The sequence below is a fragment of the Tamandua tetradactyla genome, chromosome 24 (genome assembly GCF_023851605.1).
Source record: "Tamandua tetradactyla isolate mTamTet1 chromosome 24, mTamTet1.pri, whole genome shotgun sequence".
In the NCBI taxonomy this organism is placed as follows: domain Eukaryota; kingdom Metazoa; phylum Chordata; class Mammalia; order Pilosa; family Myrmecophagidae; genus Tamandua; species Tamandua tetradactyla.
Genome location: NC_135350.1, coordinates 22,323,654 through 22,336,208, shown reverse-complemented (window position 1 = coordinate 22,336,208; position 12,555 = coordinate 22,323,654). Strand labels below are relative to the sequence as shown.

Genomic DNA, 12,555 nt, shown 5'->3' with positions numbered 1-12,555 from the left:
TCTCCATCCTTTCCTGGAAGTAAGCTTTCAAAGTCCTTTTATGAATATTCTTATTTCTTCTCAAAATAATCACATTTATTAGACAGGGCTTAATTTTTTTTTTCTAATCTCCATTTTTTTCTAAGCCTCCACAGGGCTTAAATAAATTAATACTGTAATCTAGTATATAGTTGTATATAGTTGGTTGCAGATCCATGCCTGGGAGCCTGAAGCCTTGATTCCATTAGAGCATTCTTTCCATTCTTCTAGAGACCTTTCATTTATTCCTTTTGAGCATCCCCAATTCACGTTTGTATAAGAGAGTATGAACCATGTTACAAAGTATGGATTATTTTAAATCCTGTTTTATTATAATGAGGTAATATTAATTGGATTATTGGTCTCTGGGAGAAGCAAATCAGTATATCTCCTAAACAGTTTATTACAAATTTTTAAGAAACAATAATACAACCAAAGCATTTCAAATATAAGAAAGTTAATATATTATTTTCTTCTTTTACAGAAAATGCAAAAGACATTCTAGTGATATATGAAGAAGATGCTGAGGAATGGGCTCTGTACTTGAAGGAAATTTTCTTGCATGTTGTGAAGAGGGAAGCAATCCTGTTGTATCATTTGGAGAATTCCTCTCTTCAAGATTTGGAGTTGCTGAGTTTAAACTCCTACAAATGTAAACTTTTAATATTATCAAGTAGCCTGCTTGAAGACCTCACTGCAAAGAAGTGTCAGTTTCTGGAAAACATACTATATTCACCAGAAAGTGTGGTTACTCTGCTTTGTGGGGTGAAGAGTTCAGATCAGCTCTATAAATTATTAAATATTTCTGGAGGCAAATTGGAGATCTCAACTGAGCAGGAGCCAGAGGATTACATCTCTGTAATCAAGAGTGTCATATTCAGAGGTATTGTTACCAAGTCATCTTTATTTGTTTGTTTTGCCTTTTTGTTTCTTCGCTATAATTTTTTTAAAAAATCAGAAAGTTTTTTGTTATTCAACCAATGAATAATACTCTGATGTTAGAATAAAAAAGAAGGCAAATGGAAGCTAAATTTATTCACATTATTTTATACTTTTCACCAAATTCATCAAGATTCTTAATTTTGGGGTATATTCCAATCAAAGCTTATCAGCTGTTCTAAAAATGTTTTATAAAATTATTCATTAGAACAGTCTGTATGATACCATAGTGGAACAAGTATGCATACTATGCCGCCATATGCCAACTTGGGTCCTGGGAAACTTGTTTCTTACTTAACTAATGAGGTTTGAGTTAATATTCTATGCCCTAGTATTGTTGTCAGTTAGTAGCTGACTCAAGTTTGAAGGTTTGGATTATTATAGTATTTCTGTCTTACTGATAATGATTCATCTGTTACTGTGATCTGAAATGCAGTAATTTTTACATAGTTTGAATTTAGTTTTGAGCATGTATAATCATATTAAACAGCAGAACACGATTTTGGCAATTAGAATGCCCAGTTCCATGTAAAAGACAAAACAGAAGTTTATTAATGCTACAGATTCTCCCTCATCCAGTTCTATATTGCTTCGGCCTTACCAAGGAATGGGGCAGAGGTCAGCTGCTTCCCTAATTTTCTCAACCTGCATTTCACCTTCAATCCCTGAGTTTTCCTGCTTTGAATTCGTCCCCTACAGGAACAGGGTGGGCCTGGTTTAATTTGGTCATATCAGTTATTAAGAGGTAGGTCCTTTCTCTGTTTTTTTTTTTTTTTTTAGTATATTTATGGGTTCTTTGGAGAGTCCCTCATCTGCAGTTCCTTAAAGAAGTAAATGCTTCTTCTTTTAGTTCCTATTTTTTGGTGACCAGCCAGATAATGATGCTTAGTGTTGAATTCTATGGCCCAATCATGGATCTCTCTTGGGCAAAATCACACCAAGACATGTCTCAGCTGGACTTTCTCCCACCTGGCCCACATTTGTCTGTAAGAATTTTCATCTTTTGCCCTGACAAACTTTGGGTATGAAAGACATTTACAGGAGAGCCATCATCATCCTGCCCTCAAAGCAGCAGTGCAGCCACACTTCTTGTCTTTAGCCATTTCCGAATTTGGGTCTAGCACGAACCTTGATGTTTTGTAAATCCAGGAAACATATCAACACCACGTGGTTTGCAGGAAACCAGTCTCAAACTCTGCTTGAAGAAAGGCTAATGATTCTTATTTTTCCCCCACGGAGGAGGTGGAGGAAGTGTGAGACTCACAAGACATCAGCACTTTTCTATGAAAAAGTCTTTCCCTTTATTCTAGTATTCCAGCCTGTTCAAAGTTCAGCCCTTGCATTAGACTTGTTTTAGTTACTATTGTTGCAAAACAAGTTATTACAAGATGTAGCAACTTAAAACAACAAAAACAATTAGTATATTGCAGTTTCTGTGGTTCAGGAATCCAGGAGAGGTTTACCTGGGTGTTGGGTCTCTCGTGAGGTTGGACTCAAGCTGTCCTGGGCTACACTCACGTGAAGGCTCCACTGGGGAAAGATCAGCTTCCTACGCGGTGCACTCACATTCTGGGCCAGTTCCATAGTCGTTGGTTTTTAAATCGTTGATTGGTTGTGGCCAAAGATTACCTCTGATAGATTCCGGAGGAAGGTCTGCCTCTTGGGAAAAATGCTTCTGAATTCTTGCATCTTCAGAAGTGTTTGACTCTTGCTTTGGCCGATGACACTGTTCTTGCTCTTCTTACCAGCACTGAGGGCCACTGAGGGCACTTTGGAGAATTGTTTTGAAGCCAGTCTGACTTTCATCTACTAAGTGACTTATCTATTTGCTGCCTGACTAAAAGAGTCTTCATTTATATTTCACATCTCGTGACTTTACTAACATATTATCCTAGAGGTGACTATCCTGTATTGTTTTGCCCAGAGTCATATATTTCCCCCAAAATGTAGATTCAAGTGCTTCTATTATTTCAGGAACTTTTTTGAAAAAATTATATCTTTGAACATTTGCCCTGCCTGATTATTGTACCCCCTACCCTGTGGTTCCCTTACATGTATGTTGGACTTCTTTTGTCTGTGTTGTACACTCTAATTTCTCTCTAATCTTTTTTTTATTCTTTATTAATTTCCAGCTTACTTTGCTAGCATGAATCCCTTCAATCCTTGCTACCTTACTGTGTTTCCTTACAATTTTTCCATTTTTATAGTGCCTTTAATTTTTTCACTATATGTCTTTTGTTTGAGCCCTTGAAGCTTAGAATTCATTTCTTGTTGGCTTGCTAATTCTCCCTGACACCTTGCATTTTTGCAATATACAGTTGCCTCAAGAGGTACTTGCAGTTCATTACATTTTCTAAATTCATAGTGACATGTTTGGTACAATTTTCAACTCCTTTTATGAAAGCAAGATTTTAGTAGGGTTATGCCATGTGTCATTGATATCTCTCTCTTTCTCTCCATCTCTCCCTGTCTCTGTCTTTCTTTCTCTCTCTCTTCTTGTATTTTTATATAGATTCTGTGCTAGTTCACTCTTCTTTTGTATCAAGAACAAAACAAAGTGAGTGTCTCTAAGTTCAACCAATGGAAAGAGGCAATTGTGAATTCTTTTATTTGTTTGGTTCTGTTTTTCTCTACCCCAATGAGACTTTCTTCTTTGCTTTCACATATATGTACTGCTTCCTATAAATATGTCTTTTCTGTATATTTCCTCAGTTAGCCTCACTTTCTCTGCTTTTCAGAACCAAATTTCTTCCACAGATGCTCCTCTCTCAAACTGTTGCGTTGTGTCTGCAATTAAAACAAGGGGTATTCATTCCCCTAGCCTTAGAGAAATGTACAGTTGTTAGTTCTTTTTGAAATTTGCTACTTCTTGATTAGTTCTGGGAAAGTTTATTTTCTCTGCTTTCTGCTGCACACCCTTCTACTCAATCGGTGCTGCTTTTGGAACCATTCCATTGATCTGAGCGTCTGGGATTTTATTGTTTCCTATTTTTACTATTTTAGGGATTTTAATATTTTACTATTAAAAGCCCTATTTTTACTAAATAGGGCTTTTTCATATTCTGGGTTTGGGGTGAATTCTAGGAATAAAAAGGAGAAATTTTGACTCTGCATAACAATCGTCAAACTAGAAATCATAGAAATCTTAAAGTTTCTGATAAGTTCTTTCTTCTTTAATAGTCCTTAAGTACATGAAGTATTCGAGTTAAAAGAGGAAAGAGTTGAAAAATTCTGGGGAAAATCACAAGTAATTCTATGTTTATTTTTTTCCACAAAATGCAGGGCCACTCAACATTGATAGCAAAATTTTAAGTGGTTCTCCCCATACTATCATTGCTATTTCATCTGAAGAACTCAAGTAGTTTTAGCCATTTAAATTATGATGTCACTATTATGTTACAAAAATTTGAGGGATATCTTTTGTTTTTGTTTTTGCTTTTTTTTTTATGAAAATTACCTTTAGGTGATTGTGGCAGTGGGATTCTTTTTTATCTTCAAATTATATTCCTGTCTATATTTAAAAGGAGAAAAGTTTATACTTTACAGGAAAAGTGGTGTGATTTGAATGTGTGAATCTTCCCACATTCAGATGATGGACTCTGATTTTTTAGAGTAGCTAAAATGTAATAAAATGGGAAATATAACATTATTGCATAGAAAAGGTGTTCAAAGCTGATAAATATGTCCAGTTATCAGAATGCAACCAGATTGGAGATTTATAAGCAATTTCCAAATCATACATAAATTTTATTTGTGGATTGGGTCCCTTAATAAAATTGATACTAGTTTCTGTGGTCCAGCAGAAATCTACATTGATGCATTTGTTTTAATAAACAGATTAAGTGATCTACTAAACCACGTAATGTTGAATGTTGCCATTCACATTGAACACATGAAGTTTATTACTCAAAACTGAAAACTGGGGCGGGCCGCGGTGGCTCAGCGGGCAAAGTGCTTGCCTGCTATGCCGGAGGACCTCGGTTCGATTCCCGGCCCCAGCCCATGTAACAAAAACAAAAAAACAAAATACAATAAAACAAGAAAATGTTTAAAGATGTTTCCCTTTCTTCCTTCCTTCCTTCCTTCTCTCTGTCTTTCCTTTAAAAAAAAAAAAAAAACTGAAAACTGTGTAAAAATGGGTGAAATGGTAGGAAAGATGTGCTATTCAATTTTTACTATCCCTTTTCTGCTTTCTCCCATTTCCCAGACAAATTATACCAAGAATAAAGGAAACTTGTTGAGAAATATATGATAAAGAGAAAAATGATAATGCTAGAAAAGTAATAGAAATAATTAAATGTTCTATTATATTCATAAGACAAAGGAAAATCATAAGAAATTTTATAAAACTTAATGAAAGAGAAATATGTTTTATAATTAATCAAGGCTCCTGAGAAAAGTTTTTAATATTAAAAAATAGATGAGAAATGTAAAGCAGTAAATGTTTAATCTGAGGGTTTTATTTCCTTTTAAGATATTAAAAATGTGATTTTCCAACTCCCTTATTTCTGAAACTAAGAATAATATGAATCCGTGTGTTTTCACCTTTCTGTACGTTGTATAATCACTTAAGCCATATTTCTTCCTTTCCCTGTCTTCTTTTTCTTTATTTTTGATCCTTTTCCTGATTTTCCTGTTCTATATTTTCTGCCGTGTATAGATTCCATACTGTATTATTTATACATACTATAAATTGTCTGATCTCAAATTTATATAAAATCACCCAACACTTCTGTACTTTATTCCTCTCCTTTGTAAAAAAAAAAAAAATTTTACCGGTTTCTGTAATTATGGTATAGCTACTGTTCTCTTTCTCCCAATCTTAGTTCTTTGCTCTTTCCACCTTTGCCTGTGGTATAGGCAGACATCCTGGCTTCTTTTCAATAGTTAGATCACCATTCACCAACAGCTCCCTCCTTGGCTTATTTTCTCATGGTCACGTGGGAGATAATGGTGGTGGAAAAGTTGCTAATTAATTCTTGAAGATTTTACAATATTTTAATTTTGTTTTCAACTATCAAAGCAAGGATTTCAAATCTTTATCTTTATTAAATCTAAAAGAGGAAACTTTAAATTCAGAGTAGCAATGTTAACAATAGAGTTTTGGAAAAACAAAAACAAAAGAAAACAAAGACATCACCACCAACAAAACAACAAAAATTAAATATATAGAATTTCTTTCCCTCCGTCTTAGTTGTGTATTGCTGTAGGAGCTCAGCTCTGTTTCAGTGGCCTGTTCACCACTGGTCGATGAGTCTTCCTAGCCATTCAAATGAATGGCATCCTCAATAGCATGACCCTGTAACTCCTCTGCAGTATGATGCCAACATACAAATCCAGGCCATTTCCATTAGGATGAGCATGATATGTTAGGGGAATTGTATCACTTCCCATTGAATAAACAGAGACTTCCCATGTCTGCACATTTATTTATTCCCATTGTATGTGCCCTTTCCCATGTTTTCAGCCATCAGCTTTTCAACTAATCTTCAGCCTTAAGATCTTTTGAAAAGCTATTTGTCAAAGAATTAATTCATTTCACGTCCTCTATGTTTGAAAAATATTTTCCTTATCTCTGTAATTCTATTATGTTTTGATTTTTTAAAAATTTACAACTCTCATTGAATTCCATTTACTTTGTTTAACTATTTTTGTCAGTTTATTTTCTTCTCCTCATTACCTTGGGTTTTAAAAAAAAGCGTAATGCTGTTTACTTTCTTTTAAAAACATGTCGCCAGTCTAAACATCCAAAAAAATAACAGAAAGTACAAATTGTGTTTTTAAGGGTAGGTTTATAAATGTTTAGTGATGTGGCTGGGCTCTTTACTTAATTAATGATGAGAAGGTTTGCTCTAGTATTCTTGCCAAGAATGCAAAACCTGCTGCTAATCATCAGGAAATATGAGACAGACCAAAATTGAGGGGACTTCCATAAAATAATTACTACTTTTTAAAAATATCAAGGTCAAGAAACTAAAAGAAAGCCTGAGTTATTTCTCCAGATTGAAGAGGTCTAAAGTTACATGAAAACTACATACAATGAGTGAATTATCCTATATCAGGTATTGGACCGGGAGCGTATGGCTATACGGGAAATTAGGATAATAACTGATAAAATTTGAATATGGACAATGTATTAGATAATAGTGTTATATCAATGTCAGAGTCTCAGATTTTGAAATTGTACTATGGTGATAAGAAAATGTCCTTATTTTTAGGAAATACACATTAAGTTATTTAGGGGAGCAAATTCTTTCCAACATACTTTCAAATAGTTTTATATATAGGTCTATATATTCATACATACAAACAGATACATATTTGCTGAACATATGTATATATGCATAAGTGCATGTAAAATTATTGGCTAAATATTTTGGGTTATCTACTCTCTATATTTATAATGTCTAAGATTAGATACATGCAAAACACTCAAAGTATGCACACACTGCTATTATGTGCTGAGGCTGTGCAGCTTTGAGAGGTGATTCATTTTGAAGAAGGACATACTTCAGTGCAGGCATTGTGAAGTTAGACCTAATTACACTGTGGTGGACATCCATGCAGCTTCCAGTTATCTATTTTATATGTAACAGTTTAGCAATAGAGAAGGGGGAAAGGGTTGGTCATCTAGCCTGACAGGTCATTTTCACTTTCTATTCAAGTCTTTAAGATATTTTAGCTATTTGTGTCAAGTAGCATGTCTTATTTATCTTCTCAACATTTCCATTGTGCTTAGCACAGTCCTTTGAAAATAGAATTTATTTGATAATACACTTGTGGAATGAAAGTATGAATGAGTGAAGAGCAAATGTAAATATACTTTCACAGATAAATGATTTTCTTAAGTATGAATATCAGCTTTTGTTCACAGCAATATATTATTGAGTAAAAATCCAGCTGGAACTATTTTATTTTGCTTACTTATACTCTGGTTTGTTGTATATCATGTTCCTTTCTTATACAATTTTAGTGCTTCAAAAATATTAGGAGCCAACCATTCATTATTAAAAATAAGTAAAAACTTCTCAGTGAATTGGGAATAGAGGGGAATTTTTTCCTCAACTTAATAAACAACGTATATAAAAGATATACAACTAACATCATTTGTATTAGTGAGAAACTGGATGTTTTTCCCCAAAGATTGGGAGCAAGGAAAGAATGGCCCACTTTTCACTCCTATTTATTTCAAATTTTTTATTTCAGGAATTTATCTAATATTACAATAATTGCTTATATTATTTTTGTTGTAAAATATAATGTATATACAAAGAAAAGAAAGAAAAAAAGCAACAACCTTCAAATCACACTTCAACAAGCAGCTACAGAACAGTTCCCAGAGTTTGTCCTGGGCTACCATGCCCACATCTCAGATTTTTCCTTCTAGCTATTCCAAAACACTGGTGGCTTTATCAGAGTCATAATAATGGAATCATACAGTATCTTTCCTTTTGTGTCTGACTTATTTCACTCAGTATTATGTCCTCAAGGTTCATCCACATTGTCATATACTCCAGGATGTCATTTTGTCTAAATGCTGCATAATATTCCATTGTATGTATATACCACATTTTGTTTATCCACTCATCTATTGATGGGCACCTGTATTGTTTCCATCTCTTGGCAATTGGGAATAGTGCTGCTATGAACATCAGTGTGCAAATGTCTGTTCGCGTCACTGCCCTCAACTCTTCTGGGTATATACCGAGTAAGTATTGGTATTGTCGGATCATACGGCAACTTCAATATTTAGTTTCCTGAGGAATCGCCAAACTGACTTCCACCGTGGCTGAAACATTTTACATTCCCACCAACAATGAATAAGTGTTCCAATTTCTCAGCATCCTCTCCAACATTTACAGTTTCCTGTTTGTTTAATAGCAGCCATTCTTATTGGTGTGAGGTGATATCTCATTGCCATCTTAATTTGCATTTCCCTTATAGCCAACGAAGATGACCAGCCCTTCATGTGCTTTTTAGCCATCTGTATTTGTTCTTCAGAAAAGTACCACTCCTATTTAATATCATACTAGAGGTTCTAGTTAATGTGTCCAGTAAAAAAGAAAAGGAAATAAAAGGTATAAAATTTGGGAAAGAAGAAATAAAACTGTCTTCGTTCTTAGATTGTATGATTGTCTATGTGAACAGTCTGCAATAATCAACAAACAAAATTCCTGGAACTAATACATTGTTATAACAAGGTTACAGCATACAAAGTTAATTTGCAGAAGTCAACTTCTCTCCTATATTCTAGCAGTGAACAACTAGTATTTGCAATTAGAAACACAACACCATTTTCGTTAGCAGTAAAAGGAGAGAAAGAAATACATAAGAACAAATCTAGCAAAATATGTACAAGATCTATATGAGGGATGCTACAAAACTCTGATGCAATAAGTCAAAGAAGATCCAAATAAATGGAGAGATATTTCATGGTTATAGATAATGCAAATAAAAATTATAGGAGGCGGGCCGCGGTGGCTCAGCGGGCAAAGTGCTTGCCTGCTATGCCGGAGGACCTCGGTTCGATTCCCGGCCCCAGCCCATGTAACAAAAACAAAGAAACAAAATACAATAAAACAAGAAAATGTTTAAAAATGTTTCCCTTTCTTCCTTCCTTCCTTCCTTCTATCCTTCCTTCCTTCTCTCTGTCTTTAAAAAAAAAAAAAAAAAAAAAAAAAAAATTATAGGAATGCAGAATGGTACTGTCATTTCAGAAAAACAGTTTGATAGTTTTTTACAAAGCTAATCATGGGCTTACTGTATAATCCAGCAATCATACTTCTGGACAGTAACCCAAATGAGTTGAAAACATATGTCCACACAAAAGCCTGCACACAAATGTTTCTAGCAGCTTTATTCATTATTGCCAAAACTTGGAAATAACCAAGATGTCCTTTGATAGAATGGATAACCAAACTGTGGTATATCCATACAATGGAATATTATTCAGACATAAAAAGATATGAGCTGTCAAGATATGAAAAGACACAGAAGAAATTTTGTTGGATATTACTAAGTCAAAGAAGCCAGTTTGGAAAAGCTACACACTGTATGATTCCAATTATATTACCTTCTTGAAAAGACAAAATTATAGGGATAGTAAAAAGATCATTGGTTGGCAGGAGTTTGGTATGGGAGGAGAGGGAAGGATGAATAGGCAGAGGACAAGAATTTTTAGAGCAGTGAAATTATTCTGTATGACACTGAAGTGATAGATACATGCCATTATGCATCTGTCAAAACCCATAGAACTGTACACAGAGTGAACATTAATGTAAACCACAGATGTTAATTATAATGTGTCAATGGGTCCTCATCAGTTGTAACAATTCCAGATGTTAATAGAAGAAACGTGGAGATGGGGAGGGGGTTTATATGGGAACTCTTTATTTTTCTGCAGTTTTCTTTACACCTAAAACTGCTCTAAAAATAAAATCCATTAAAAATTAGGAATCATCACTTAAAGTGAGTAGCTCCCTAAAATTTCCTTTATATGCTGAATGTTTGTAGGAGATGTTTATTTTTTCCCCATTAAGCAAATGGTAATTATTGTACCCCAGATTTACATTTACTATTTTAATCCTAGGGCAGTAGGTATACCAGAGAGCTGGTGGAATTAATAGTTCCCATCTGAGTTTATTGTTGCCATGCTTACATATATTATATATAAAATGCTTAGAAGTGTTCTTGGCAAAGAATAAATGTTCAATAAATATAAGCTGGTAGTATTACTTTTCTTTCTATACTTATAAAGAAAACAAGTAGAAAGAAGGAAGGAAAGAAGGGATGAAGAAAGGAAGCAGGGAGCCAGGAAGGCAGGAAGAAAGAAAGGAGAGAAGGAAAGAGGGAAGATGGGAGGCAAACAGGAAGGCAGAAAGGAAAGAGAAAGAACGAGAGAGAGAGAGAGGCTCTAGGATTGGAACTAATGTTCCAATCAGAATGTTACTGATTGGGCAAGAAGCCAAGATCAGAGCCGAAAATAAACACCTAAATTGAGAATTGAATCTTGTCAGCATGTTCAAGTTTTAATCTTCATTCCTGTGGGTGTGAACCCTTTGTAAAGAGTTTCTTTGAATATGTCACAGTGAGTCAGGTATGGATGTGAACCTATTAGTGAATAGAACCTTCTAAGATCCGATCTAGATAAGGCCAAACTGAATTAGGTTGGAAGCCTTCATCATCCATATAGTTCTTATAAACAAAGGAAATATGAATTCCTTCTGTCAGCAGAAGCGAGAAGTCAGAACTAGCCAGCGAATGAGGCAGAGTGCCACGTGACAGAGGCAGAGATGCAAGCCAAGAGGCTCCGAGGATTGTTGGCAGAATACCACTGGACTGTGGCAGACTCTGGAAGAAAGCTAGTCCTGCCAATACCGTGATGTTGGACACGCAGCCTCCAAAAACCACGAGACAATAAATTCCTGTTGTTTAAGCCAACCAGTTTATGGTATTTGTGAACGCAGCCCTGGAAAACTGAGACACACAAGATTGGAAAAAAGTATCAAATATCAAGGAAAGACGTGATACAGGCAGAGGTTTTAAAAATCCAGAGATCAGAGTCGAGGAAACAGGAAACAGATAGGAATTGAGGAAGTAGGATGAAAGAAGAAACGGAGAACGGATATAAATCACCAATGCCTCATGACAAAGAACAGCTTCATTCCACATCTCAGGACATTCCATTTTTCCTTTGGCAGTCCCAGACCAAACGGCAGGGGAGGTCCTAAAGAGGACCCAAATCACTGAGAATACCTGCTGGAAGTGGAGAGGAAGAATTTGGAGAAAAATGATATATCTGTTCATTTATAGAGAGAAAAAACTTTTTATTTCTCACTAGTTTGATATGATAAATATGGGCAAATGGGAATTTCACTTTCTAGTGGTTCTAGTTGCTCAATCTCACATTTTTCATACTTTGACATTTTAAAGCATGATCTAATAAGGTATATGAATTAGAACCACTCTTTCTAGTTGATTAAAGGTTTGTAGTTTTTTTTTAAAGTTTAAAGATTTTTTTTCCTGTGAATAGAAGTAAATTACAAATAGTGAACACAATTTACTGGTTTTTTTTTTTTTTGTAAGTAAAGAAGTCTGCCTGCACTGTTCCAACTTTGCAACACAGCATGAAGAATAACCACAAATCATCAGGTCACTGTTACAATCTCTCCACCTGCAACAGACTATTCAGGGGGGTGATGTGGGGACGACTTGCCAAAACTTCAGATCCCTGACTCTACCCCACCCCACTGAACCAAAATCTCTGGGTGTGTGTTGTGAAAGAGTAGGTAGCAGAGGTCTTTGGGAATAAACATTTGAGTTCCCCAACTTGAGGTTCACATACAGTAAAATGTAAGAACCCCTGGTCCAGATCAATTGTCCTGTGAATAGAATTTTTATTAATGAATATTGAAGAACTGCTCAAAAGATTTAGAAATAGTATTCGTGCATTTTGTTTCTTCCCTTTGTTTAAAAAACTCAATTTTCTAAGAAAAGGAAGTTTGTGTTGAATTCGTAAATGTGTATGCAATTATAATTCAGCTCATTGTTTTAGAAAATGATCATTACCCAGAAATATATTTATAGATCACTTTTACC

At 34.9% G+C, this 12,555-nt stretch overlaps 1 protein-coding gene across 4 annotated transcripts in view; it reads left to right on the top strand.

Annotated features, from left to right (window-relative positions):
- The window catches only part of BANK1 (B cell scaffold protein with ankyrin repeats 1), a 327,436-nt gene that overhangs the window by 31,695 nt on the left and 283,186 nt on the right, over positions 1-12,555 (top strand). For all 4 annotated transcript variants that reach the window (XM_077142683.1, XM_077142682.1, XM_077142680.1 and 1 more), the window contains exon 2: positions 503-901. In XM_077142683.1, the coding sequence (XP_076998798.1) occupies positions 503-901 (399 nt within the window). The remainder of the gene's footprint in view (positions 1-502; positions 902-12,555) is intronic.